This window comes from Xyrauchen texanus, chromosome 29 (assembly GCF_025860055.1).
Source record: "Xyrauchen texanus isolate HMW12.3.18 chromosome 29, RBS_HiC_50CHRs, whole genome shotgun sequence".
Lineage (NCBI taxonomy): Eukaryota > Metazoa > Chordata > Actinopteri > Cypriniformes > Catostomidae > Xyrauchen > Xyrauchen texanus.
The window spans coordinates 14,130,552-14,158,108 of NC_068304.1; the positions used below are offsets into that span (position 1 = coordinate 14,130,552).

At 38.4% G+C, this 27,557-nt stretch overlaps 2 protein-coding genes across 2 annotated transcripts; one reads left to right on the plus strand and one right to left on the minus strand.

The window, feature by feature from the left end:
- Positions 1-469: 469 nt before the first annotated feature.
- On the minus strand, positions 470-17,217 carry LOC127622872 (ubiquitin carboxyl-terminal hydrolase 8-like). The gene is made up of 19 exons (XM_052096991.1): positions 17,081-17,217; positions 15,095-15,212; positions 14,759-14,903; positions 13,887-13,972; positions 13,664-13,799; positions 13,453-13,495; positions 13,193-13,349; positions 11,739-11,901; positions 11,455-11,596; positions 10,912-11,135; positions 10,332-10,823; positions 7,413-7,487; positions 7,044-7,330; positions 6,743-6,964; positions 6,404-6,614; positions 4,376-4,612; positions 2,006-2,148; positions 1,782-1,914; positions 470-1,662 (listed from the first exon to the last, which is right to left on the minus strand). The coding sequence occupies exons 2-19, from the start codon at positions 15,196-15,198 to the stop codon at positions 1,504-1,506; spliced, it is 3,159 nt and encodes a 1,052-aa protein (XP_051952951.1). The 5' UTR covers positions 15,199-15,212; positions 17,081-17,217; the 3' UTR covers positions 470-1,503.
- Positions 17,218-17,563: 346 nt separating this feature from the next.
- On the plus strand, positions 17,564-26,937 carry LOC127623194 (GA-binding protein subunit beta-1-like). Its single transcript, XM_052097515.1, has 8 exons — positions 17,564-17,746; positions 19,871-19,978; positions 20,238-20,405; positions 20,575-20,769; positions 23,159-23,306; positions 24,042-24,221; positions 24,455-24,609; positions 25,166-26,937. Exons 2-8 carry the CDS (start codon positions 19,871-19,873, stop codon positions 25,313-25,315), a joined length of 1,104 nt encoding a protein of 367 aa, XP_051953475.1. The 5' UTR covers positions 17,564-17,746; the 3' UTR covers positions 25,316-26,937.
- Positions 26,938-27,557: the final 620 nt, after the last annotated feature.

Below are 27,557 nucleotides of genomic sequence, written 5' to 3' on the forward strand. Positions count from 1 at the left end.
AAACATGCTTTTGACATAAAGTAAAATGTTTAATTGCTGTCTGCAAAGAAATGTAACAACATATGGCCATGTTCTTATTTAAAAAGCTGAAGGTATCTCCAGGAATGCATACCCTGCCTTGTTCCTCCTATCTGTTGATTGTAAGACCTGAGCAGCCATTTAATCTATATTGTTGAATTTTGCTGAAAGAACAACATTGATAAGAGGCAATTTAGAGAGATGGATTAATGCTTGTACTTTTGTTCTCTTTATAAAGTTTATGATGATAAATTGGATTAAACGCTGCCTGGCTTATGATCATTATATGATTTTATATATTAAACTAGCCTTGTTTTTTTTATGACAATGTGGTGGATTATAGCTTCTGTCATGTGTCTTCAAATGTAACTCCCCATCAAACATGTAAGCAAAGCTGTGTAAGCAACCAGAATGTATTGTATAGAAATGAGACGAAAAAAAAGAGTGGTTTAATATTGACAGAATTTTATTATTAAATTTGCAAATTTAGTGATGACAAAGCAGCTTTGATTCAGAGTAATATTAGTGAAGAGAGAGAGAGAGATAACTCTGTCACAGTTAAATTAAGAATATATGATTAAATACCCTTATTACTACGAATGCTACACTAGGGAATTTAACCAACTCTGACTTTAGTTTGTAATGAATAATGTTATTTGCTGTACAGTAGTTTTCACTATATCACATTTACGAAAAGGGTCTCATAACAGTCCAATGAGTGTTAGGCCTCATACACTGTATGTTGTTATTAGTGCGGCACATCTGCGTCAATCCTCCTCTTTCAGGGTGAATGATTATCTTTTGATTTTAGGGTGAAATGTGACCTTGACTTCTTGGCATGTTCTTTATGAGATTCACCCTTGACTCCCCTAAACACTACAGGACAGGCCAACAGGTGCACTAAACTACTTAACATGATTACATTTTTACCGCAGTCAAGTATGAGTGCATATATGGACTGTGACTGAGTGGGTTTTTAAGAGATGTCATATGTCGAGGGTTTATATGAGAAGGTAAGAAACAAATCCTCAGTAGTGATGAAGGGATTTTTGTTGTTTCTCATCGAGAGTCTCTTTGTTTACTTTGGATCCGGCAAAACCTGGCCAGAGACGTGTACTGCATTTTCGCAGGAAATATTTGGTCACTACATAATACATTTGGATTATAGTGTGTGTGTGTGTATTGGTGTATTATCGCATACAGATCCTGCTTAATGACATTAGTCCAGCCGTGAGTTTGGAGGAAGCAGAAAGACTTGAGTGTTATTGAGACCTGAGTCTGTGTTCAAACCCCGCTACAGTCCTACAGAATGGACACTGCGGTACCACCCACTGAGAGAGAGAGAGAGAGAGATAGATAGAGATGTTCCCTCAGCAGAAGTTTCCATCAGTCCTCATGCAATTGACCTTTAGCTCCGCCCACAGTTGCAATTCAAACATGCATCAATCACCTCTAGTCACCATAATGACAACCTGTTTGTTTCCCTCAAAGGGAGGAGTAAAAGAAGATGTAGGCTGCTGCTGAGCGGACGGAGGAGGAGGAGATGTCAGACACATCGTGATCATCAAACTTGAACCAGCGCTGCTTGAATGGGTTCTTACAGTATGCTGTGTAATGACCGCCGTCCATCCCGCCATAATGATTCTTTAGAGAGAAAAACAAAGAACACAATTACAGTACCAGTTGAGCTTACATCAGTTTCAAACTGTTGAGCTTAATGCTAGCAACGCCAACGCATTGTCATGTCTTTGATGTGTACTCACAGACACAGCGTACAGGTTGTATTTCTTCAGGTTGTGTTTGGGCCCAATGACATACTGCGATAGGTCCAGATTGTCCAGCGGAAAATCAACCAACGTCTGGAGCTTTTCTCGCCACCGGCCATCGTATTTAAATCTTATAAATGCATATCAACACATTTCATGTTTCTGTACTTGCATAATGGTATAATAAACCTCTGAACTAAGACAGTGAAGATTTCACATACCGTTTCAAGTGCACGAGCAAAATTGGTGGAACTTTCCAGATTTGCATTTTTTTGATGGCATCTCGGTGTGTTTTGCAGTGTCGGCAGTAGAACCGGTTACTGTCCGTCAAACGCTCTTCCTTTGAAAACAGCTTCAAGCAATCCTGTACAAACACACAAAACAACAGTCATGAGCAATCTTAGGCCAAGTGCACACCACAAGACAGAAGCTAGTCTCCCTGTGCAGACCAAAAGTTCATTATTGAGTGAGTACATAGAAAATCCATGTTCAAAACCCTGTCCTTGTCTTACTCCGATTCACTACTGTAAGCCTACAATAATGATTTGTATTTAGAGCTGTCGGGTCTGATTTAGTGTGAATTCGCAGGTGTCATTCGTCGTTGCGTGTTTACGTCATGTCCGTAAGATCAGAAAGAAGGTCCAGCTGTGGCGCGACTCACGTAAGTATCGGAGAAGCGGGAAGTGAGTGCAACAGGTGTTAAGCAGTGGCACTTTTAATGGATTTTTAACTGTTTTTGACTATTTGGTTAAGTTGTTTACCTGTTATAATGCTTGGATATGTTTTCTGGTAAGGTTGCTGAAGCTTATATTGGTTGTCATGCTTTAATGAATCGAACATTATTTATGCGTTTACAAGTTTAACTTTTTTCCGGGGAAGTTACTGTAACGTTTACTAATACTTATGACTTCTGAATATTTTATAACATTGCTACAGTTTCGAGATTCCCTTAGTGTGCGTTTCTAAGTGACTTTGTTTTCTTATTTCTTTTATTGCAGTCACAGAAATACACATGTTGTCACTTTCCATTGCCCTTTTAGCAGATAGTATGTTTAAACATAGTAGACAATATAAAATTGCATCTAAAAGCCACTATAGGTACAAGGTGAATGCATGATCATCTCAAGTTGTTCGAGATTTACCGATTTCCTTGCACAGGAATGTACTTATTAATTTATTTAGCATTTAACCAACAACTATTATTGTAATTGCTATATTGCATATTTCTGCATATTATTTTTATATTTCTGCATACATACATACATAAGTATACTTCATCTCTCAATTCTCAATTTGCATCTTATATTAGTTTGTTTGCCATGCATAGACCTACTATTGTAGTATTACGGTTCGCTTTCTTTGTCCAATTAGGCAGTGTAAGATTGTACTATAAAAATGTAGCATCTTGAATTGAACTCATATCAGCCATTTCGTAAATTTTACGGTTTAAATTGATATGTGTAGTACAATACATACATTAATGTGTAGTAGATAAAACACTTGTATAATTACATTAAAATACAATTAAGAGTGTTGTTTATCTTCCCCAAAGCAAGTAATATAAATGTTAAAATAAATACCATAATATCAACATCAAAATAGCACATCATGAGGTGAAAATTTCAGAGTCACGATCATCACAGGCAAAGCAGGTAACCACAAACCATGACATTCATCTGCCAGAAAACCAATGGTGAATCACAACTCACGTAAATTATTCCTCTGTAATTTGCTTGCAATTTTAAGTTTCAACCACAGATGTCGCTGGAGAACCTAAAGCCTTCCATAGTGGAGCTTTTAAAAAATTATTTATTTTCTGTTGTGTTGTCGACTTTATAGTGGTGTAGACTAGCTGCGTCAACGACAAGTTGTAGCGAAAGGATTTCGTTCTCACACAAAGTCACATAAAAAGCACTGTGCACCTGACTGGTTGTCCAAATTAAACTTATTGTAGCATCTGCAACTACTCTGAGCCTGTCTCACAAATGTGCATACTAGAAGATCATTGTGACAGACATGAGTTGGCTATGAACTTGGGCTTTTTGTTGAAGACTCGAAACATGAAATTGTGCAAAACTTCTGTCTTGTAATCTGCACTAAGCTTTAGGCCAGAAACATACTTCACACAAGTACGTGTACGTAGAAGTGAGTGCTTGGCCATCACATTGCTAATTTGCGGTCTACTTGAACATAACGTGCGTTTTTGTGTTGCGTTATGAAACCTCAGTACTCCAGGGGATGATAGAGTTTCCTTCAAACGTCTGCCATTAAACTGAATGCGGTATTATTCAGGTAAGTTATTATATATTTATTGACTTCACCTTAGTTGTTCAGCAATATTCTCTTCTGTTGACTTGTAGTTGTAGTTGTAAAAGTTGATGACTTGAAAGCTAAAACTAATGTCCACTATAGCGCCCCTTGTGACAACGTTGAGAATGCAATGCGCACGTTGTGTTATGAATTGAGGTCTGACATATTTTGGAACGTGACAAAACACACACTCGAGCTTGTGTATCTTGAAACACCTGCATTCATCAAGTATGTTTCATCTTTTAACCTTACGCCTGTGTGAGCGCGTGAGAGTGTTTGACCTGTAGAGAACACTTGCTGCTGGACGTCATCTCCAGCGTGAGGTACATGAAGGTCTCAAATGTACGTGACATATGTTGACAGCTCATGCACTGAACCGTGGATTTAAACTGGCCCTGAAACAGAGCAACGATGATGGACTCGTTCAGCAGCTTGTGTTTAGACCAGGCCAGTTCTGCAGCGCTCACATCGTCCAGATGATCGATTTCTTCTTCCTTATAACCTCTCCGTTTTTCTGCCTGAGAGAGAAAAACATAAATCATTACTGTGGTCACAATTATCATGTTGGATAAGAACTTTTAAAAACCCCATGAAATATTTTTTTTTTAATTAAAGTGCCGCTTTCACAACTGTCACGTTCGTTTATTGTGGCTGCCCTTCTGGCCCCACCTGCCTGTAGGCTTTTCCCCAACTCTCTAGAGCTGGGGAGGGGGACAAATGGAGGGAAAAACAAAAAAAAGAGGTGAGGGAAAGGGCAAGGCGGAAATGAATAAAAAATGAATTTAAACAACTGTATTTTTTTAAATGAATGTGTGAAGCAGACCGCTCATACCCTGGAAACTCTACAGACATAGAGAATTTGTGGTGTATGAGAGAGTGCATATTACATGTAAACTATTCATTTATATAATTGAAATCACACACTTTTGCTCTTTAACGTTCAAACTGGGCCATGTAGCGAACTTTTTATCCGTCAGAAGAAAACACAAATCAAAATAAATGCTCACGTCAAAATAAAAGCTAGACACCTGAAATTAAAAAAATTGCAACAGAAATATACTACATCTGTATAGTAAAATTTTATATTCACTGTAGTAATATTATAATAAATAATTAATAAAATAATAATTAAGCAATATATCACAGGCAAAGTTTGTTTAAAAAAATGCAATGGTATGTTGAAAGAAAACTCTTCTTTAAAACGTGGAATTCTGGATTTTTTTTTTAGAAAAGGATTTAAAAATTGTTTTTATTGATTTTAGTAGGGTGCTACTTCAGAAAACACTTAAGCAATGCATCCTTAACTGAGAAACACTTGATGGAAACATACATTTTTTATGATTAACATTTTTAATTGATGCGTACAGATAACAAAGAAAAACAAAACATATTTACACTGAATCAATATTTAACCCCCACTATCACCCCTCCCCAATCACCTACAAAAATACAGAGTCTGGTGCAAAATGAAATTCTTCTGATTGGCATTGCCAGCAGGTGGGCGAGTCTTTAAGACCAAGTCTAAACAATCTAGTCCAATAGAATCGATTTAAAATCTTAAATTGCATGAGGCGAACCCTTGCATCTCTAGATGTAGACTTGACATTTTTTTTAATCTTAGCCCACACTCTCTCCTCCAATACCAAGTTTAAATCTATCTCCCATTATCTCTTGAGAGAATTTAAAGCTCCGTCCCCTAGACTCTGAATTAGCAGGGAGTAATACACTGATGCCTCATGACCTTTTCCAAAAGCAGTAATCACCACTCCTAGAGTATCTGCCACATTAGGGAGGGGGGTGTATGCTACTGGAAGGCACTCTGCTGAAAAGCCATTACCGGGCAGTACCCTGTTAGAGCCAAAGCTTTTGATTTAGACCAATTACCTCTTAGAATTTGGAAAAGGAATGAATAATTCTGTGGAGGCAACGCATAGATCTAATGGGGTCAGTGACGGTAGTGGGGGTTAATGTTGATTCTGTGTATATATGTTTTGTTTTTCTAAATTCAAGTATGTGAATCAATAAATATTGTTAATCTGAAAAAGAAATACACAGTCAGTTCAGGTGCTCGACTTGAGTGGTTTAAATAAAAAAGGGTTAATCTTTGTCTCAGCACATTCGTGTCATTTCAAGATGAATGCATTTTATCAGAAAACATTAAATCACATGGTCTTATAAAAAGCATTGAGCTAGCTCATAGTGTTTTTTGAGAGCAACAGTGTGCCGATCGCTTTATCTCGTTTCAAATTTTGTTGTGCATGTTTTCCATGTCAAAATTAGTGTTATTAGGCCTTTAGTGTGATACAAACCTTATTGAGATCTTCATGCAGTCCGTCCATGAGGAACAACAACAGTTCCTGTGAATCTTGATGCTCATAACTGGAAAAGCGGTTGTTGATTTTACAGATGGTGCCTTTAAAATCCTGCGGGCTGATGCATTTGTACTGTCCTGACCACAGTGCCTTCATAACGACACTGAACTCCTCCACCACCTCCCCTTTATGACCCAGAATATTTGCCCTGAAAAACACACATATACAGACACACTGTTGCTTTCCTCACTCTTCAATCATAAATTAATTTAATCATTTAATCAGAGTAACATGTTATTTATAGCATTGTGTGTTTGTTGAGGTGTACTGTAATACCGGTTAATGTCTTCCTGGTAATAATTCCTGGTGAAATATTCTGCCATGGCAACAGTGTTACACAGGCACTGGAGGATAGAGTTCATGTAACAGGTGTTGCCGAGGTTACGAAGACCTGTTAATAACGGGCCCTGACCCCCAAACACTGGGTTCAGATTCCGGATCTTAGCCGCAGATGGCCGTGCAATCTCAACCTTAGCATATGTGGCTGCGGTCAGAGGCCTGTGAGACAAACAAACACACATTTGTTTAGTATGTGTGTAAACAGATGTGTATAGAGTGATTGTGTAAATGCACATACTTGTTTTCTCTGATAATTGCAGGTACAGCAGCAGGTTTCCTGCTTGTCTCTGCATTGAGCTCCTGACTGATATCGGGAGAGGAGTATGATCGTTTCAGTTTGGACTGCTCTCTCTCTCTCTCATGCTCCTTCTCTTTCTCAGTCTCTGCCGGTTGTGGTGACTTGGCTTTGAGTGTTGGGGTTGTGCTGGGTGGAATTTGAGGCGTGTTGACCTCTGGAGGGTAGAGATGCACGCGGTTGGTGGGCGAGTGGTAATATCTATAGGTGCCCGTCACAGTGTCTAGAAACTGCACAAACAAACAGCCAGGAGTGAGAAACGATACACTGAAGACACAACAATCTACTGCTGCTGTTGCCATTTCCTCTTACCTTCATCCAGCCATCGGGTAACCCAGGAACAGTTCGGCCCATTTCCTCACTGCGTGCCCGTGTCAGAAGCTCCCTCTGCAACAAACACACATTCACTTCACATCTTGCTCAAAAGCAAAGCCCAGTCCTAATGCTGCTGAAGTATGTAATGATGTAATGGTCACTCATCTTTATATCACTCACAGTGTTGAACACCATTAACCTTAAACTAAATATATATTACCCTAAACTTAATGGATTACTATAAACCCCCAAAACTCAGTATGGCACCCTACTTTCAATATATATTCCTAAATATACTACCCTTTAATATCAGCCTAAACTTAACATATTACCCTAAACTCAAAATGGCACCTTACTTTCAATATATCATCCTTAAAATAATTTCACTCTAAATATAATCAACCAAAACTCAAAATATTACCCTAAACTCAATATATTACCCTAAACACCCTAAACTCAATGTATTACCCTAAACACAATATATTACCCTAAACTTGACGTATTACCCTAAACACCCTAAACTCAATATGGCACCCTTCTTTCAATATATCATCCTAAACATACAATCACCCTTTAATATCAGCCTAAACTTAACATTTTACTCTAAATATCCTAAACTCAATATATTACCATAAGCACCCTATAAAACTCAATATGGCACCTTACTTTCCTTATCATCCTAAACATATAACCTTCAATATATCTGCCTAAACTTAATATCATCTTAAACTCCATATATCACCCAATAATCAATATATAATCTAATTTCAATACATCACCCTAAACACATCATCATAAATGTAATATATATCACCCTTAACTCAATATATCAGTCTACCCTACTTGATCAAAGCTCAGCCCCATTCTGATGCTGCTGAAGTGCGTGATAAGGTCACTCACCTTGTTTTGTTTTTTCCTTTCCATTTTTAATGCCTTGCCAGCTTTTATGGCTATATTCATGGAGAGAGCCAGTTTAGTTATTTAAGAGTAAAACTAAAAAAGGTGTTTAAGATAATATTTTTCTAAAAAACTTAAAACTAAATTTGAATTTACTTTTCAAAAGTGTACACAGAATAATATAGGTTCCTCAAGTGTGTAGATGCGTTACAGTCCAGTAAGACATGTTTAATGGCTAGTGGGCTGTGACAGGATGGGCACTAAAAATTGGTGTGTGAGCCTTGCGTGTCCTATCCGGCATTGAGTGTGAGTGACTTGATCCCAATGATTATTAAAAGGGAATACGTGTCTTGTCCCAACAACAGGATTTATTTCCTGTAATTTGTTGGTTAAACATTGATCCCATTCTGTTTTTAGTGTATACGTTTAATGTTGGTTTTGGGTCTGTGAATGGAAGAGAGTATTTTACTGGTTCTGAGGATAATGCTTCTTTGGCAGCTCTATCTCCTTGTTCATTTCCAGAGATTCCTGCGTGGCCAGGTAACCAGTAGAGAAAATATTCACGATTTTTGGGAGATCGGTTCTTATAGACTCCAATGTGTCAGACATGATTTAGAATCAGTTATCATTAAAAAGGATTTCTGTGGAACAGTCTCAATGAACTTCAGTGCTAGCAATAAAGCATTTGACTCAGTAGTAAAAACTGAACTTTGGTCGGTGATGCAGATGCCTTGACAAAGCTGCCACTTGATTTCCAGATTTGGATCCATCTGTATATATTGGGATATGTTGTGGGAACACTGCTCTTATATCCAGGAATTGTTGATCAAATTCATTCAGATGAGTTTTTGATTTTTGTTTTCTCATTAAATCCAGATGGATTTTGTGCTATTTGTGATCCCCATGGGGGGATTTTGCAAAAACGTGTCTGCTCCATAATGTTTAGATCCACTTTCAGATTCTCCAGATGGGTTTTACACATAGAAAAATGGACAAATGTGACTTGGTTTTCTTTCATATAGTATTGCATGCTGAGTTGAGAAAAATACTGGATAAGCTGGATTTTCTTTATATGTTTTCAGTTTGTTTGCATATTGTAGGGTCAGCTTTAGGCATCTGATTTCCAAGGAATGTTCATTGGCTTCCACAGATAAACTTTGAAATGGTGATGTTCTGTATGCTCCTAAGGCCAGTCGAATACCTTGGTGGTGAACAGTATCTAGAAGTCGAATATATGATCTCCTGGCTGATCCATAAATGATGCTTCCATAGTCCAGCTTTGAGCAAATCAAGGTTCTGTACAGATTCATAAGAGTTGAACTGTTTGCTTCCCATTTGGTTTTGGATAAAACCTTTAAAACGTTCATAGGTTTAAAACATTTATTTTTCAATAATTTAATATGAGGGATAAAAGACAGCTTGCTATCAAAGTTGATACCAAGGAACCTGTTCACTTTAATGACTTTGATGGGGTCTCCATCCATAAACAGCTCTGGTTCATTGTGCAATAAACGAAGCTAACAGAAATGCATATGGACAGTTTTTGCTTGTGAGAACTTGAAACCATTCTGAGTTGACCAGGAGTGCATTTTTTTTATCTTCAGTTGGATTTTTTGCACGATAGTATGCATGTACTTGCTTTTGTAGCAAATAAAGATGTCGTCTACATTTAAACTACAATGAACATCAGAACCAATGACTTTCACAATGCTGTCTGTTTTAATACTAAAGAGAGTTACTGATAGAATACTACCTTGAGGTACTCCAAGTTCTTGTTTATGTAGATTGGACAAGGTGCTATCTTTACTCTAAAAAGTTTGCTCGATAAAAAATTATCAATGAAGGTTGGCAGATGACCTCTAAAATTCCTTTGAAACAGACCCTTTAAAATGTCATGTTTCCATGTCGTAGGCTTTCTCCAGATCAAAGGATACAGCTACAACATGCTCCTTTCTAATGAAAGCATCCCGAATACAGCTTTCAAGACAAATAAGATGATCTGTAGTGCTTCTCACTCACCTTGTTGTCACTCATAGCACTGAAAGGCACAGGTGAATCCAGTGACATGCTCTTCATCTGTGCGTCCAGTGGAAAGTCCTTTTGCACTTTTTTGCTCTTCTCGTCTCTCTCCATTTCTGCCTGATCCTTCTCCTCTGCCTTCTGTCGCTCCAGTTTCTTTCTCTCCTGCTGTTTCTCCTCCTCCTCTTTCTCTTCTCTCTGTCGTCTCTCCGCTGTCTCTCGCTGTTCTTTCTCTTCTCTGGCTCTCATCTCCTCCTGAGCCTGCTTGCGTTGTTCCTGTTCTTTACGAGCTTTCACCATCAGAGTGAGGGTCTCAGCATGGATCTCCCTTCGTTCCTCCTCGCTCAGAGCTCTGGATGGGTCCAGGTTGGGTTTGATTGTGCGGTTCGGCATCATTGGCCCATTATGAGCCACAGGGAGGTCATTCGCTGCAGGCTTATTGCTGACCTTTGCACTCGACAGTTTCACAGGTGGCTTCTTAGAGCGATCAACCTGTGTTCAGAGAAAGACGGTTGAGGTGTTCAATGGATGATTATGTGAATTCTCAGGTGTTCATGTGTGTAGTGTTGATGAAACCTACCTGTGGAGTGTGTCTGGGCGAGGCGGAGGGTGGCGTCACGCTATCTGTGCTTGTGAGGGGAGCAGGCTGTGGCAGTGGTGTGTGTGTTTGTGAGATTGCAGGGGATTCTAAGTGGGGGTCCTGGTCCATAATTTTGTGCTCTCCATTAAGCTGCACTGGAGCTGGAGGCTCTTCTTGCACAATCACAGGTTTGGGCTCCTCCAGTGAAGGGTATGTGAAGTTTACTAAAATAACATGGCAAAAGACACTTTTATTTATCGAATCTGAGATACAGTGGATAACCTTTTGCATTTAATGCTCAATCACCCTGTAGATCCCAAATTCAATATATCACTCTAAACTTCATATGTCGCCCTTAACACACCTCATACTCCATATATATATATATATATATATACACACACCCATATATACCCAAAATGCATACCCTGATTCGATATTGCCCGACTACTCTAACAAACCCATCCTGACTCTGTTGTGAGCTCATCCCCTAAATCACCCTCAACTCCATATACCACCTTAAACTCTGTGTGTGATACTCACACTGTGGCAGTGTGCTGGGTGCCTGCTTTCTGGGTGGTTTGACTTTAGCGTTGCTCGTGTACATGGGGTAAAAGAGCAGCCAGTTCTCATATCCTCCGTCCAACACCAGCGGCTCACTGTGCAGGATAGTACTGCTGTCCCACTGTACAAATTCACAATTACATTAACACATACACCCTTAACACACACACACACACACACACAAATGTGTTTTATGTCTATTTCAATATGACACAATGACCAAAAGTTGCAGTACCTGATAGAGAGCATAAGCTCTACTGTACCTTATAGAGAGCATCCTTCAGGCTCTGTAATGTGGTGCCTAGTTTGAGATCAGAGGCGCTGCTGAACCAGTCCAACAGAATAACGTAATCCACAAACCCTCGGCGCTTCCACTCACACAGTGAGGCTGCAGGCAGCTTCCCCTCAATCTGATTCACCGTCACCCTGATAATTAGCATATTGCATCACAGTTAATGAAGTACATCTAAATATTCATTTGAATATTCAAACATAAAGAGTACTGTGGGTTTCCTGTGTCAGGTTAATGTGTGAGGAGGTAGTGCTGGGTGATTATAGGTAAAGAAAAAATATCAACGTTTTGAGACTTTCAACAATATTAAATTGTTCTCAATAATGATAAAAGTTTGTTCTGAAATGACTTAAAAAAAAATTGTATTTTTTTTAATCAGAAAACAATTATAATTTCAAACAACTAGCCATTGCCAGGTAGATTTTAATTGTTTATTGCAAAATGAAAAATACCATTAAGATCTAGTAAAAAAATGTATATGTGGATTCAGGTAATAGAAACAGAGTAACAAGTATTCAGGTCAATTTGCCAAGCAGTTTGACTCCTTCCAGCACTAAAGAATGATTTGTTTGCGAATCAGACATCTCTATACTTATTTGCAGATGAGAAGGATGTGCAAAATCTGCAAACTGTTCAACTTGACAAACACATAAATAAAAAAGTTATTAAAATGAACATTAAAGGGACAGTTCACCCAAAAATGAAAATTCTCTCATTATTTACTCACCTTATGCCATCCCAGATGTGTATGACTTTCTGTCTTCTGCAGAACACAAATAAAGATTTGTAGAAGAATATTTCAGCTGGGTAGGACCAGACAATACAAATTAATGGTGACCAAATCTTTGAAGCTCCAAAAAGCAGATAAAAGGTGATCTAATTGATTTTGGATGAGAAAAGACCAAAATGTAACTCCTTTTTCACTGTACATCTTGTCAATGCAGTCTCTAGGAATGATCATGAATTTAAGCTTGATTACACTTCCCAGTGCTTGATGCATGCGCGAAGCACTAGTTGGCACAAAAGGAGGTGTAATCAAGCTTGAAATCACGATCACCAAGAAGACTGCTGATGTTAAGATTTATAGTGAAAATGAGTTTTTAATCAGATCGCTTCAGAAGACATGGATTAAACCCCTTGAGACATATGGATTACATTTATGCTGCCTTTATGTGCTTTTTGGAGCTTCAACGTTTTTCTGGCCACAATTCACTTGCATTGTATGGACCTACAGAGCTGAAATATTCTTCTAAAAATCTTAATTTGTGTTCAGCAGTAGAAAAAAAGTCACATACGGATGACATGAGGGTGAGTAACTGATGAGAGAAAATTATGATAGGGTGAACTATTTCTTTAATGATGCTTTATTTGATACAAATTTCCTGCAGTAATGCAAATCTTTGCGGGGGTCATGGTGAGCATTACCCAGGGCTGATGGCCTCCTCAGGTACACTGATGCACATCTGAGACGGGACGCACATCTGTGATTCCTCAAAGTCCTGTCTGCTCCGAGCATCCATTACCAGCACACTGATACTGGGGTCCTTTATCAGATGAAATAAACCCTCTGCACTGATGCTGCCTGAGAGAGAGAGAAAGAGATGTTGATACAATAAATAAAAGAGAATAAAAAAGAGAGATAATGTTAAATAATAAATAAATGAAGAGAAGCATGAAGTCAGTACCTTTATCACACCTGCTCTTGCTGTTATTGGGTTCTTCTTTAACCTGTAGCAAACTACAGACTTTAACTCAACAGCCATGATACAACAACATGAATTATTAACAAACCATTTCAAAACATCATTGAATGATGGTCTGTAAACTTTGAACATTGACCCATTTAGCTGTTTGTGTGCCAGCTGCTAGTTAAACTACTGAACCAAAATCAACCACCTTCTTATTGCCCTTCTTTTCTGATGTTCCTTTGAGTGAAGCACGTCTATCTTTTTCCATCCTTTGTTCTCTTCGACTCTTTTCCTCTTCTCTCTCTTTTTCTTCCAGCTTTTTCCGCACTTCCACTTCTTCATACCTGAGAGAAAAACAGAAACAAGTGGAGGTGAGTGTGAATGTGAGACAGTGGAAGAACAGTGTGTGTTTGTGTGTGTATAAAACTGACCGGAGTTTTAGACTTTCTGAAAGTGTCTCTGCTTCCTCTATTGCCTTTTTAAAGCTGGTTGGTCCCAGCATGGACAGGAAGAAATCCTGTAAACATCCAAATGAGTTACTGGTACAGTAACAGAACAATCACAAACTCTGGAGGAGAACAGCACTGCAGATCCCTTTACTATACAAAGTATATCACATTTCAGGTTGCTGACATGTTCACACCTGAGCACAGATTTTTGGCAGATGACAGTTTACGCCAACAGCACTTGAACAGACACAAATGCAGAGGAACTTCATGACCCTACTAATACGCAGATAACGCAACAATCTCTTCCTCAGCGGTCTGGGGAGCTCAGCGTGTATTGACGCTGACTAACACCCCTGGAGTCGCGAGTTCGAATACAGGGCATGCCGAGTGACTCCAACCAGGTCTCCTAAGCAACCAAATTGGCCCATTGCTAGGGAGGGTAGAATCACATGGGGTAACCTCTTCGTGGTCATGATTAGTGGTTCTCGCTCTCAATGGGGCATGTGGCAAGTTGTGCGTGGATTGCGGAGAGTAGCATGAGCCTCCACGTGCTGTGAGTCTCCGCAGTGTCATGCACAATGAGCCACGTGATGAAATGTGCAGACTGACGGTCTCAGAAGAGGAGGCAACTGAGACTTGTCCTTCCGCCACCAAGATTTAGGTGAGTAACCGCACCACCACAAGGACCTACTAAGTAGTGGGAATTGGGCATTCCAAATTGGGAGAAAAGGGGATAAAAATAATACAAAAATAAATAATAATAAATAAATAAAAACAATCTCTTCCTCTATGTCTCTATCATTCCATTAAAAGCCATCAAAGACACTAATACCAGAATGCACTAGCAGCTGTACCTGTTGCTGTTTGAAGTCCAGTCTCTTCTTGATGAGGTCATAGACGGTCAGATACTTCATGTACAGCACGTAAGCTTTCTCCTCATCGCGGTCCAGACGACACTCCTCAGCAGCCTTGAAAATCTTACACGCACTCTGGACATAGCTGAAACACACATGACAGCTAAAGACTTAGTATTTAATAATCATTCATCAAAATATTCAACTATAACATTAGTGACAGTGGCAGCAGTTGTTGTTGTTTGAACCCGTGACATCCCTCCCCATACTGAACACTAGCATCTGTCTTTGCGTCATCTACAGCTGCTTAAGTTTTTGAGTGTTTGTGTGTCTTACTGTCTGGTGTTGGTTTTGTCTAGTTTGACTTCAGCCTTCTTGTTCAGATCCCCCAGTGATGTGGACAGATACAAATCCTTCACTCCAGTGGACACAGACGGCATTTCAGCTCATATTCCTACAAAAACAGATTCAGTGAATAGTTTAATTGTTAACAGAACAATCAGACCCTCAAAAGAATAATGAGACTGATGACAAACTGCATTTAAACCTAAAACAGAATAAATCAGATCGATGATGGTCAAGATCACACCCATAACCAGGCCCAGATGGAATCCATGGAATTGCATTTTCTCTGCAGATTATGAGGGAAAATCTATGAAATTCTGTTGAAGGGATTTAAACAGGAAAATTTATTAAATTAAGCTGAGAGTACTCTAAATGATGGCAACATGAAACTGGCTAAAATATTTAATAAACAAATACGCAAGAGTTAGGGAATGTGTAGAACTTCAATGAATGACAGATGTTGCAATTCTGCCAAGTTTGCACCCGCAGCTTCCATCTGGGCATGGCCATAACTGAAGAGTCAGAGCCATGACAGAATAATCAGACTAATAACAGAAAATGATCAGACCACTGACAGACTAATCAGATTAATAACAGAAAATGATCAGACAAATAACAAAATTAATAATGAACAGAACAATAACAGCAATTTATCAGACAGGGGGCCTGGGTAGCTCAGCAAGTATTGATGCTGACTACCACCCCTGGAGACGCGAGTTTGAATCCAGGGTGTGCGGAGTGACTCCAGACAGGTCTCCTAAGCAACTAAATTGGCCCAGTTGTGAGGGAGGGTAGTCAGATGGGGTAACCTCCTCGTGGTCGCTATAATGTGTGGTTCTCGCTCTTGGTGGGGCGTGTGGTGCATGGTATGCCGTGGAGAATAGCGTGAAGCCTCCACACTTGCTATGTCTCCGCAGTAATATGCTCAATAAGCCACGTGATTAGATGCGTGGATTGACGCTCTCAAACGCGGAGGCAACTGAGATTCCTCCTCCACCACCCGGATTGAGGCGAGTCACTACGCCACCACAAGGACTTAGAGCGCATTGGGAAATGGGAAATGGGCATTCCAAATTGAGGCGGAAAAGAAAAAAATACATTTATCAGACAAATAACAGAATAATCAGACACATAACCAAATAATCAGACACATAACGGAATTAACAGATACATAACTGAATAATCAGACAGATGGCCAAATAATTAGACACATAAACGAATGAACAGACACATAACTGAATAATTAAACAGGATAATCAGACGGATGACAGGATAATCAGACTCCTAACAGAATAATTAGACACATTACAGAATTAACAGATGGATGACAGGATAATCAGACACAGAACAGAATAATCAGACACATAACAGAATCATCAGACACATAACCAAATAATCAGACTCCTAACAGAATAATTAGACACATAGCAGAATTAACAGATAGATGACAGGATAATCAGACACATAACCGGACAGGATAATCAGACACATAACAGAATTAACAGACACATAAATGAATAATCAGGCACATAAACGAATAATTAGACAGGATAATCAGACACATAACAGAATTAACAGACACATAACAGAATAATCAGGCACATAACTAAATCAGACAGGATAATCAGATGGATAACCAAATAATCAGACACATAACAGAATAATCAGACACATAACAGAATAATCACACACACACAACAGAATAAACAGACACATAACAGAATAATCAGACACAACAGAATAATCACACACATAACAGAATAAACAGACACATAACAGAATAATCACACACATAACAGAATAATCAGACACATAACAGAATAAACAGACACATAACAGAATAATCACACACATAAAAGAATAATCAAGACACATAACAGAATAATCAGACGGGAGAGAGTGATGATCAGTCACAACATTAATGATCTGTGTTTATATTTCTCATCCGAATTAGCGCAGTTAACCGTGTAAACTCACCCCAAACACACATCTGAAATAAAACCCGCTCAGAACAGACACTGGAGATACCGGTAAAGCTCAAATGAAAGCGGTAAACGTGAAGTTTAATCAGAGTGATTACAGTAAACACACTGAAAACTGCTCGATCAAACCCGGAAGTCAACGAATTCGAATCGCGGAAGCTTTATTTAAACACACTAGGTACAAACCCAACTTTAACACTTTTAACGTTTGAAATGAATGTTTATCATAGATATTCACAAATACATATATGTGCTTTTCATACCTTTTGTGTGCTAAAAACTCTTCTATATCCCATCAGACACAGATCTATGAACATTATTTGACATTTACATGGCTTTTTTTGTAAACTGGAGAATTACTGTGACACTTGGATATGAATCTAATTAATTTAAACATTACTGGGGAGATTCGAGTTTTGATGATTCGTGGCGAAATGAAATATGTTGCGTAGAACTGAAACGGGCACTTTAATCAGCTGATTTATGAATCCGCACGCATGCGCGCTGCACATGGTGAAAATTGTGTTGCTACTGTATTTTACTTTTGTTCTCTATGTTCACACAGACACAGGCGCCGTGCCCGCTGCTACATTATTTTAATCTCTGTTTTCTGGTCGAGTTCGGACAGTTTCTGTCCTGAAGCTTCTAATCTGCTAAAACGGTAAGCAGCACAAAATTCATCTTGATCACGTCCGCCGGATATGGAAGTTGATGAGTTTGCTGGTATTAATCTTTCCTCTTCCTCCGGAACATGAGCGATTTCCTGTTGATCGCATTTAACGGGCCGCGCTCACATTCATGTAGCTAATAATAATAATAACAACAATGATGTTGAGATGAACTTTACTGTCACATGTAAAATGTATATTCATATTAACCAGTGTATGCGTTTTAAAAATATTTAGTCGGGAAAGCAGATAATAAAAGATATTTCAGACGCGTGTGATGTGTGTTTGTGTTTGATGGGTTTGTTTGTGCTTCGTTGCTTGAGTAAATCTGTTTCAGTTTTAACGAATACGATCTTAACAATTATTGGTCCATTGTTACAAATACTATGATACAGTTAGATTTTTTTTTAACTCAGTTGTTAATTATCACCGATTTCTATCATTCTTGCGTAGAAGCTGCAGTTTCGCAGTGGTCTTTGTGGTAAGATCATATAGTATCTGTTCATTCATGAGTCATGTGATAGATCAATGTAGCAATAGTCTACAAAATAAAATATTTATTCGAAGACTTAATCCAACTTCTTTTTCAAATTCAAAGACTACAACCGCTATTGTAAAAACAAAACTGATTTCCTCACTGGCAAATGTATGATTTCGCATAAATCTGTAAAATTTATTTCAAAATCCAATAATTACAGTTAGTGTTACATTGTATAAACATGTTAAACTATCGTATGAGCAACTATTCATTGTCATAACAAGTTGTTTCAAATCACAACAAGTTGTACGCTTCTTGAAGTACACCGATATATATATATATATATATATATATATATATATATATATATATATATATATATATATACATATATATATATATATATATATACATATATATATATATATATATATATATATATATATATATATATATACATGTTTGATGTGTTTCATGTGTCAAAATCAAAAGTAACAGTCAGTATCTGGTGTGGCCACCAGCTGCTTTAAGTACTGCAGTGCATCTCCACATGATCTACACCAGATTTGTCAGTTCTTGCTGTGAGATGTCATGTTACCCCACTCTTCCACCAAGGCAAGTTCCTGGACATTTTTGGGGGAAATGGCCCTAGCCCTCATCCTCCGATCCCAGACGTGCCTAATGTGATTGAGATCCGGGCTTTTCGCTGGCTATGGCAGAACAGTGACATTCCTGTCTTGCAGGAATGGCTGGTGGCTTTGTCATGCTGGAAGGTCATGTCAGAATGAGCCTGTAGGAAGGGTACCACATGAGGGAGGAGGATATCTTCTCTGTAACACATAGTGATGAGATTGCCTGTAATGACAAGTTCAGTCCGATGATGCTGTGACACACCGCCCCGGACCATGATGGACCCTCCACCTCCAAATCTATCCTGCTCCAGAGTACAGGCCTCGGTGTAACGCTCATTCCTTCGATGATAAACTTGAGTCCGACCATCAAACCTGGTGTGACAAAACTGCAACTCGTTAGTGAAGAGCACTTTTTGGTTTTATAGTTGTTTTTGTGGGGTGTTTTTTTCAATTTCAATACACATATAAGGATTTATTTAAATATTTCATGATTTAAATTTGAGTAATCTGGTCCTCCATAAAAACTGCCATCAGAAAAGTAAAAAAGAGAAAAAAAAAAGCCCCTGAAAATCAAATCCAGGGGGAAGATATTGCCCCTTAATGTAAAAGTAAATTTCTGACACTGATAAAAATTACTTGATATATGTTAAGAGCCTCAAAGTCTTTATCTTATGATGGGGTTAATAAAATGAACAATTGACAGTCCATTAGAGTTCTTTAGTGTTCATGGACGAACTAAGAGCAAGTTTCTCAGAGAACTAAAAGAATGCCTGGAGGATCTCCCAGATCTATCGGTGTGGCAGCTGAGGAACCCTAAATGGTGCCTTTTAATTTTCTCAGTGATATATAAGACCAATAACGGTGCATAGTTCAAATAAACTCTTTGTGGAGGGTGAAGATTTATTGAGTAACATAAGGTTAAAATATGATAATCATCTTGTATGTTTGTGTTGAAACTGCTGTTATTGCACATGAATGCGGTGGATAACTGGAGTGTGATGTTGCAGATGTCTATGGTGGATTTGGGGAAGAAGCTTCTAGAAGCAGCTCGTGCCGGACAGGACGATGAGGTTCGGATACTGATGGCCAATGGAGCTCCATTCACTACCGACTGGGTCAGTTTGTAGATCTGACTATAAATGATCAATGTTTCAAGGCAATTCAGTGTTACAGGTAGCACTGTATTGATATTCATCAAACATTCTTGTTAGGGTTTGGTCATGATATATGGCACCCATCCAAACCTAAAACAAAACTAAAAAGTTGCTGTTATTCTACTGCTGCCATACAGACACTGTTATTTCCATCAGTAAATGCAAATCGAGTAGTATTGTTTAGTTTTGTGTTAAAGCGTTTCTCTATCACTCATGTTAGCTGGGCACGTCTCCACTGCATCTGTCCGCTCAGTTTGGACATTACTCTACCACAGAGGTTCTGCTGCGTGGCGGAGTGAGCCGTGACGCCCGCACCAAAGTGGACCGGACGCCTCTGCACATGGCTGCATCTGAGGGTCACACACGCATAGTGGAGCTGCTGCTGAAGGTGACATCATGTGGATGCTGTGAAAATTAAGCAGCTAGAGTGTGTTATGAGAGTGATGTGATCTTTGATGTTTCGTTCAATGCATTTGCCCTGTAATTTGCTGCTTTAGAGTGTGGCTTTCATCATGCGTTGCATTAACAATGACTGTATTCATGTCTGTTTGCATCAGCACGGCGCTGCCGTGAACGCTAAAGACATGCTGAAGATGACAGCATTGCACTGGGCCGTACAGCACAGCCACCGAGACGTGCTGGAACTTCTGCTGCAGTTTGGAGCTGATGTCCACACGCAAAGTAAATTCTGCAAAAATGCACTGGACATCGCCCTCGACAACAGCTTTCATGACCTCGCTGAAATCCTGCAGGTATCTTCAGCAGACAAACAAGTTAACAGATGTTATATAGAATACTTTAGTTATAATTCCTCCTAAATTTCTTCAAACAACAAGAAATTAGTCTAGTTGTAATGAATGAATTCTACCTGTCATCCTGTGATGACTCAAATAAAAGAAAACCTTCACAGACATCTTTACAGATGAAGTCCATGGATATAACAGTGATGTCAAATTTAACCTCACATATTTAGGGGCCTTTCACTAAAGGTTTGTTTAGCACCTAATGTATCTGCTACTTTTCTTATTCTTACACTCGTCCATTGTTGTACTTGGCAGCCCATAGAACCATGTGGCAAAATGTTAATTGGTCTTGGTAGAAAAGTCAGCTGCCTGAATTTGGGTTCTGCCTCTCAAATCTACTAGCGCTACCAATAGTTCAAATTTATTGTCGTAATGCCCTGAGCACACAGGAGCAGTTTCATGACAGCACTGCATACATGTATTGTATTATGAACATGGTAATTGTATATATAAAATATAATTGTAGATTTGGCCTAAAGTCATACTTATTTGCTGCATATATTTCTGGACGACTGCAGGCTGGAGGCTGAATGTCAGCATCACTTTTGCATATTGACGTTTGTGTGTATCATTGCCACAACACCCTGATGATACCATCTAAATCTATTGATCAAACATTATACAGTTATAAATAATGGTAAATGTAATGTCAGCAGCCATATTACCCTGCAGCTCTCTCCTGGTTACTGATTGAAGTGTATCAGGGTTGAGCCTGGTCAGTATCTGGATTGGAGACCTGAGGAACTATAGTTGTTGCTGAAAGAAGTGTTAGTGAGGCCAGCAGGGGGTGGTCACCCTGCAGTCTGTGTGGGTCCTAATGCACCAGTATAGTGACAGGACACTGTACTGTTAAAAGGCACCGGATGAGATGTTAAGCTGAGGTCCTGACTCTCTGTGGTCATTAGAAGTCAAGTCATTTTTATTTGTATAGGGCCTTTCACAACAATCATAATTTCAAATGTTATTTGTATTGCGCCTTTCACAACAATCATCCTTTCAAAACAGCTTTTCAGAAGATCAGGCATTAACAGAAAATGATACTGTAATATCTATAAAGTCTATGAGTCATCATTGTGTAGTTTGATAAAGTACAACTGTGAATTTTCTTTAAAAATAAGTAATTAAATAATAATTGTATTAATAACCCCAGTGAGCAAGCTCAAGGCGATTGTGGCAAGGAACACAAAACTCCATAAGTTGTTGGTTATAGGAGAAAAATAACCTTAGGGGAAACCAAGCTCACTGTGGGGGCCAGTTCCCCTCTGACTAACAGCATGAATGTAATACCAATATTACTTTATTATGTATAGTTATCAGTGCAAGTTATCGTTTAAAAGTATTAAACTAAGTACTGCAAGTGTTAAGGGCCAGTGGCAAATCCCAAAAGAGTAGGAATGTAACCCCTGTGTCTTGGCCAAATTCCCCCACTGGTCATTATCAATCATGGCCTCCTAATAATCCCCATCCATGAATTAGCTCTATCACTCTATTCTCTCCTCTCCACCAGTAGCTGGTGTGAGGTGAGGAAGCTGGTGCACTGTGCCTGCCGTCGCATCATCCAGGTGGATGCTGCACACTGGTGGTGGTTGAGGAGAGTCCCCTGTTTAGTATATAAAGTGCTTTGAGTGTAGTGTCAGAACAGTGCTGTATAAATGTAACGATCATTCATTCAATTGTACCATAGGTTTGCCATTCTGACGTGGATGTGTGGTTGTTTATCAGAAATATCAGACCGCTAGATGGTGCCATTGACCAATCAGAATAAAGTATTCCAGAGAGCCATGTAATAATTCTAAAAACAAATGCACATCCAGGTATACAGTTATTTCAGACAGTCATCCTAGTATTGCATGTCATCTTTTCTACTTCTCATATCACTCTTCAATCTGTACAAGTAAGCAAATAATTTTTTTTTTTTAGATAAATCAATATTTCATGACCATTTATTTTTATTTTTATAGTAGACAAGCAGAATAATGTGCAGTCTGACTGTCTAATTTTCATAATATAAATACCAACAGAACTCTGACGCAAACTGGAGGTGGATTTCAGCTGTTTCTGGAGACTCTGTGATTTATTTCTTCTCACATAATTACATAATTTCAACTCAAATCAATATTTCATGTCAATTTATTTGTTTGTTTGTTAGGAAGACATGTAGTAAGCAGGATAATGTACAGTTAGCCGGTCATTCGCATCAGTGGTCCTGATGAACCTGTCAGGGTTTATTATGCGATAATGACTGTCTGACTGTACATTATCCCTTACTTAAAACAATTAACATAAAAATGTTTTATGAATAATTTTGTGTAATAATATGCATGACTGATATGTTTAGGTAGCAATGGAGAGTCAGATCAACACAAACCCAGAGAGTCCAGATACACTGACTATTCACACCACTACACCACAGTTCATAATCAGCCCAGGAGGAGTCGTGAACCTCGCTGGACTCATCTCACCTGGAAACAACAGCAAATCTGCAGGTGACACAGAAACAAAAACATAAGGACTGAACGTCTGTAACGGCAGCTGTGTGCATGAATGAGTTCAGTTTAAAGCTCAATGAAAGGGGTCTTTGTGCAGGTGCACACTTGACCTGACGTATGCAATGATTGTTTGTTTGCCCTCCGCATGATGAACAGAAATTGACTTGTGATTATTTGCTCAGAGCTTCTCAGATCATCAAAGCTTTGCATCATCAGCATCCACCATTACTTTATTACAAAGAAATGAGTCAGCTGTTACTGCTGCACTGTGTAAAATGTTATTCTTTTTTAGACTATATATAGAATTTTTGTCTTGTTTCCCAGTAATCCTATCTAAAAATACTTAAACAACATCTAATTACTAAGAAGGCAAAAACGCTTACATTAGGTCTTGTTTTAAAGGTTTAGTCTACACAAGATAAATACAAATATATACACATTTGCCATATGGATAAAAAAAAAAACATAATTCAAAGAAAAAAACTCATAGTCATTTTTATTTTATTTTTTAACCCTAAACCTTACTAATTTAGTTTGATCTCTTTGAAAACAAATCAGATTCTTTGTTTTAAGAATGATGAGATATTTTACTGGAAAAATACTGATTAAGATAATTCTTTGCATTGACAAATTTGGACATTTTCTTATTATGATTTGAAATTGCATTAATGTCAATGTTTTTTAGTATTTAACGTTTGCCAAATGCAAATCTCTGTTCTGTCTTTGATTCAGTCATGGCAGCGGAGAAGGAGATAACAGCAGATACGGTCGAAGGAGCCATCCAACAGGTTGTGAGCTCTGGAGGTCAGCAGGTCTTCACCATAGTAACAGATGGCATTCAACTGGGCAGACTGCAGACTGGCACAGGCATTGGCCAGCCCATAATAGTCACCATGCCTGATGGGCAGCAGGGTGAGTTCAAAGAGCTGCATCTCTATTCACATTCTCATACTTAAAATGTTACATTGCTGGTGATTGAAAGTGCACTTCTGATGTTGTGTGTGTGAAGTGGGACATAGCACCATGTCATAAAATCGAGACTTAATAGCATAGTTGCATACAGTTTTGTTTGTATGCAAGTGATAACATCATACAAGGAATAGTGTGTGAATTGAGATGCAGTTAATAAGTTTGTCTTCCTGTAGTATTAATGGTGTCAGACACAGAGGTTGCTGAGGAAACGGTGATCAGTGACGAGCCATCAATTAAACGGCCGCGTGTGAAGGAAGAAGTAGACAGTGAAATGACAGAAACACAAGACATGCAGATCCACCAAAACATCTCGCTGCAGGACATGCAGGTACTGCAACACGTGCACAAACCCCCACACAACAATGTAATGTTTCTATGGCTGTAACTGTTCATTGATATACTTTAATAATAAAAATAATTGACAACAAATAAAGTTCCAAATGTATGTTTGGGAGGAGCTTGTTCATCTTCTAGGCAGCTGCTACCCGTTATGGACAGCATGCCAAATCTGTTTACCTTAATGCACTACAGGACTATATGAACCAGTGAAGTCATGACATATCATTATTGATTAGTTTTGCAAGTGGTAGAATATCACGTTTTTAGATTTAATGATTTCATTTATCCATTTAATAAAAACAATTATCAAAAGAAATTATTGGTTGCTGCCTTGAAGCTTCTGATCTGCTCTACTAAATTTGATTATTTATATCGCTGGTCTGTCTTCAATCATTTGGTTGAGTTTAGAACAGTTTTGTTGGCAAAGTAATATTGCCAAATATCAGTCAATATTGTGTAAAATGTCATTTAGTTTTTGTTACCTTCTTGTTTATAGAACAATATAAAAATTATATATAAAACCTGTGTGTGTGTGTGTTTAACAGGAAAAAGTGTCTCTTCTGAAGCAGCTGGAGGAGGCGAATCATGAAGCTCAGAGATATAGACAGCAGTTCCTGAAGAAAGAACAGGAAGCAGAAGCTTACAGACAGAAACTAGTGGCCATCACACAACAGAACGCCAAGAAAACAGTGTGAATCTCACACACACACACACACACACACACACACACACACACACACACACACACACACACACACACACACACACACACTGTTAAAGCTAATAAGCTACTAAGATAATGATATTCACCATACCCTAACCCTCACACAAAACTGTTGACATCAGAAGATTTTAAGCAAAACATTATTTGCTGATTTATGAGCCTTAAGCATCTTCAAACATTTGGTCCTCAAGTATAACACACACACACACACACACACATACATACATGTTGATTATGGACACGGGTTTGACACAAGTTTGATTCTGGCCCATATCCCATTGCTTAATCCCCAGATGGCCTCTCAATAAAGTGGCAAAATAAATAAATACACATACATAACTAAAATGCAGATAAATCAGGGAAATCATAATCACAGATATGATCATTTTTAAACTGATAGACAACCCCCAATTCCAAAATAGTTGGGACAGTATGGAAAATGCTAATGAAAACAAAAAGGAATCATTTGTATATTCTATTTACCCTGTGCTATATTGATAGCACTACAACAAGTCAGTATTTGATGATTTACCTTGTGAATTTAATAATTGTTTTTGGTTTTTTCATATACACTCACTTTGCATACTGTCCCAACCTTTTTGGAATTGGAATTGAAGCTGTATATTATTTACTGTATTTTATGTAAATATCATACATTTTATATGTATATGTAAAAAATTTGTTTAATTTTCTGCAGAAAGATGGAATATGGTTTTAACACTGATAATGAAATTTACTGCCCATTATTCTTGTTGATATGGTGTATAATGTCTTCCGTTTGCTTGAATCAAATGTTTACTCACTCTCATGTTTAAAGTTTTCTCATGATCGTGGGCATTTGTAATGCATTTAGCATTTTTCTGGATTTCTGTCATAAACATTCTTATTTTTAAAATACCAAATTCTTGGATTTCGTTTAATTAACAAATGGGGGGTCCTGAACCACCCTTAAGAGTTAAGGGCCTGCCCATAAGGCCAAAAAAATAAGTGGTCCTCTGGTGTTTTATAGAAACAAGAATACCGCTAATACAAAACTAGACTCTTTTTTTTATTTTTTATTATTATTGCGGTGACACAATGTGACATTACCCATTATACGTCCCATTTTTAAGTAAGTAATCCAACTTTTTTCAGTCTGAAATTTCTAAACACACCTGTTTCCTGAAGGAATGAGGTGGGTTTTAAGGGAATCCCCAAGAGCTCTGTCACAATTCAGACACTTTTCATAACATCTAGAAGACTGATTTTATTTTACATGACAAATTAATATTTGAATACTGAAATACTGTGATCAGATAAAACTCTCAATCGAATATGTGAATGCACAGAAATGTAAGCGCAGCGTAGTCTTCTTCTAGCGGGAAGACTGGCAGCTGTACATCATCGCACCATTAGCTAGGTAATTCCCAGCCAATCACATGGAAGATATTGCTTTATAAGTCTGCTCACAATCTATCATATTGCAACCTCCACCACCCCACCACCACCAGTTTAGTCCCGTCCTGCACAGGGGTATGCTCCTCGCTCCTGCCTCCTATCTCCGGCAGGATATGATGGTTCAGAGTATAACTTCTTCGGACCGCCAGACGCCAAAGAGAGACATTACTTTTCTGTTTTATATTCACAAATAAATGTCATCTTAAATCTCACTCAAGTCTGCAAGTCTTCCTGATTGAAAATAGTTTTAGAGTCATCATGAAGCTGTGATAATAGAATTCCAGCATTGCCAGAGACTTTATAACCCCCCCCCCTTCTCCATAATTTGGAATTCCCAATGTGCTCTAACTAATTCATGGTCTGCTTACATTCCTGAAACATTTCAGAATTCAGTATTTGCACTAGTTAAAAGCAAACATAAGGTTCTGCTTAACACAGATAATATAAAAACGACTTGAGAGAGCAGAGCCTTTATTACGTCAGAGGGCAGTACCTGTGAATATTATCTATAAAAACCCTCTGGAGTGAAACCAGCACACACACATGCACTGATCTTCCCTTCAAAGTCCAGAACTGCCATGAGACGAAGATGATGCAGGCGGAGGAGTACACACAGTGAGGTAAGTGTAGCATACTTGCATTCTCTTCTGTTTTGTTTCTCTTCTGATATTTTAGGTGTTGAAACTGGTCACCATTTCTTTTGTAGTTTTTCCACAATTTCTTTATCATGTTTTAGCTTGGTTGCAGTTCACGTTTATAATCCTACAGTCCCTCAA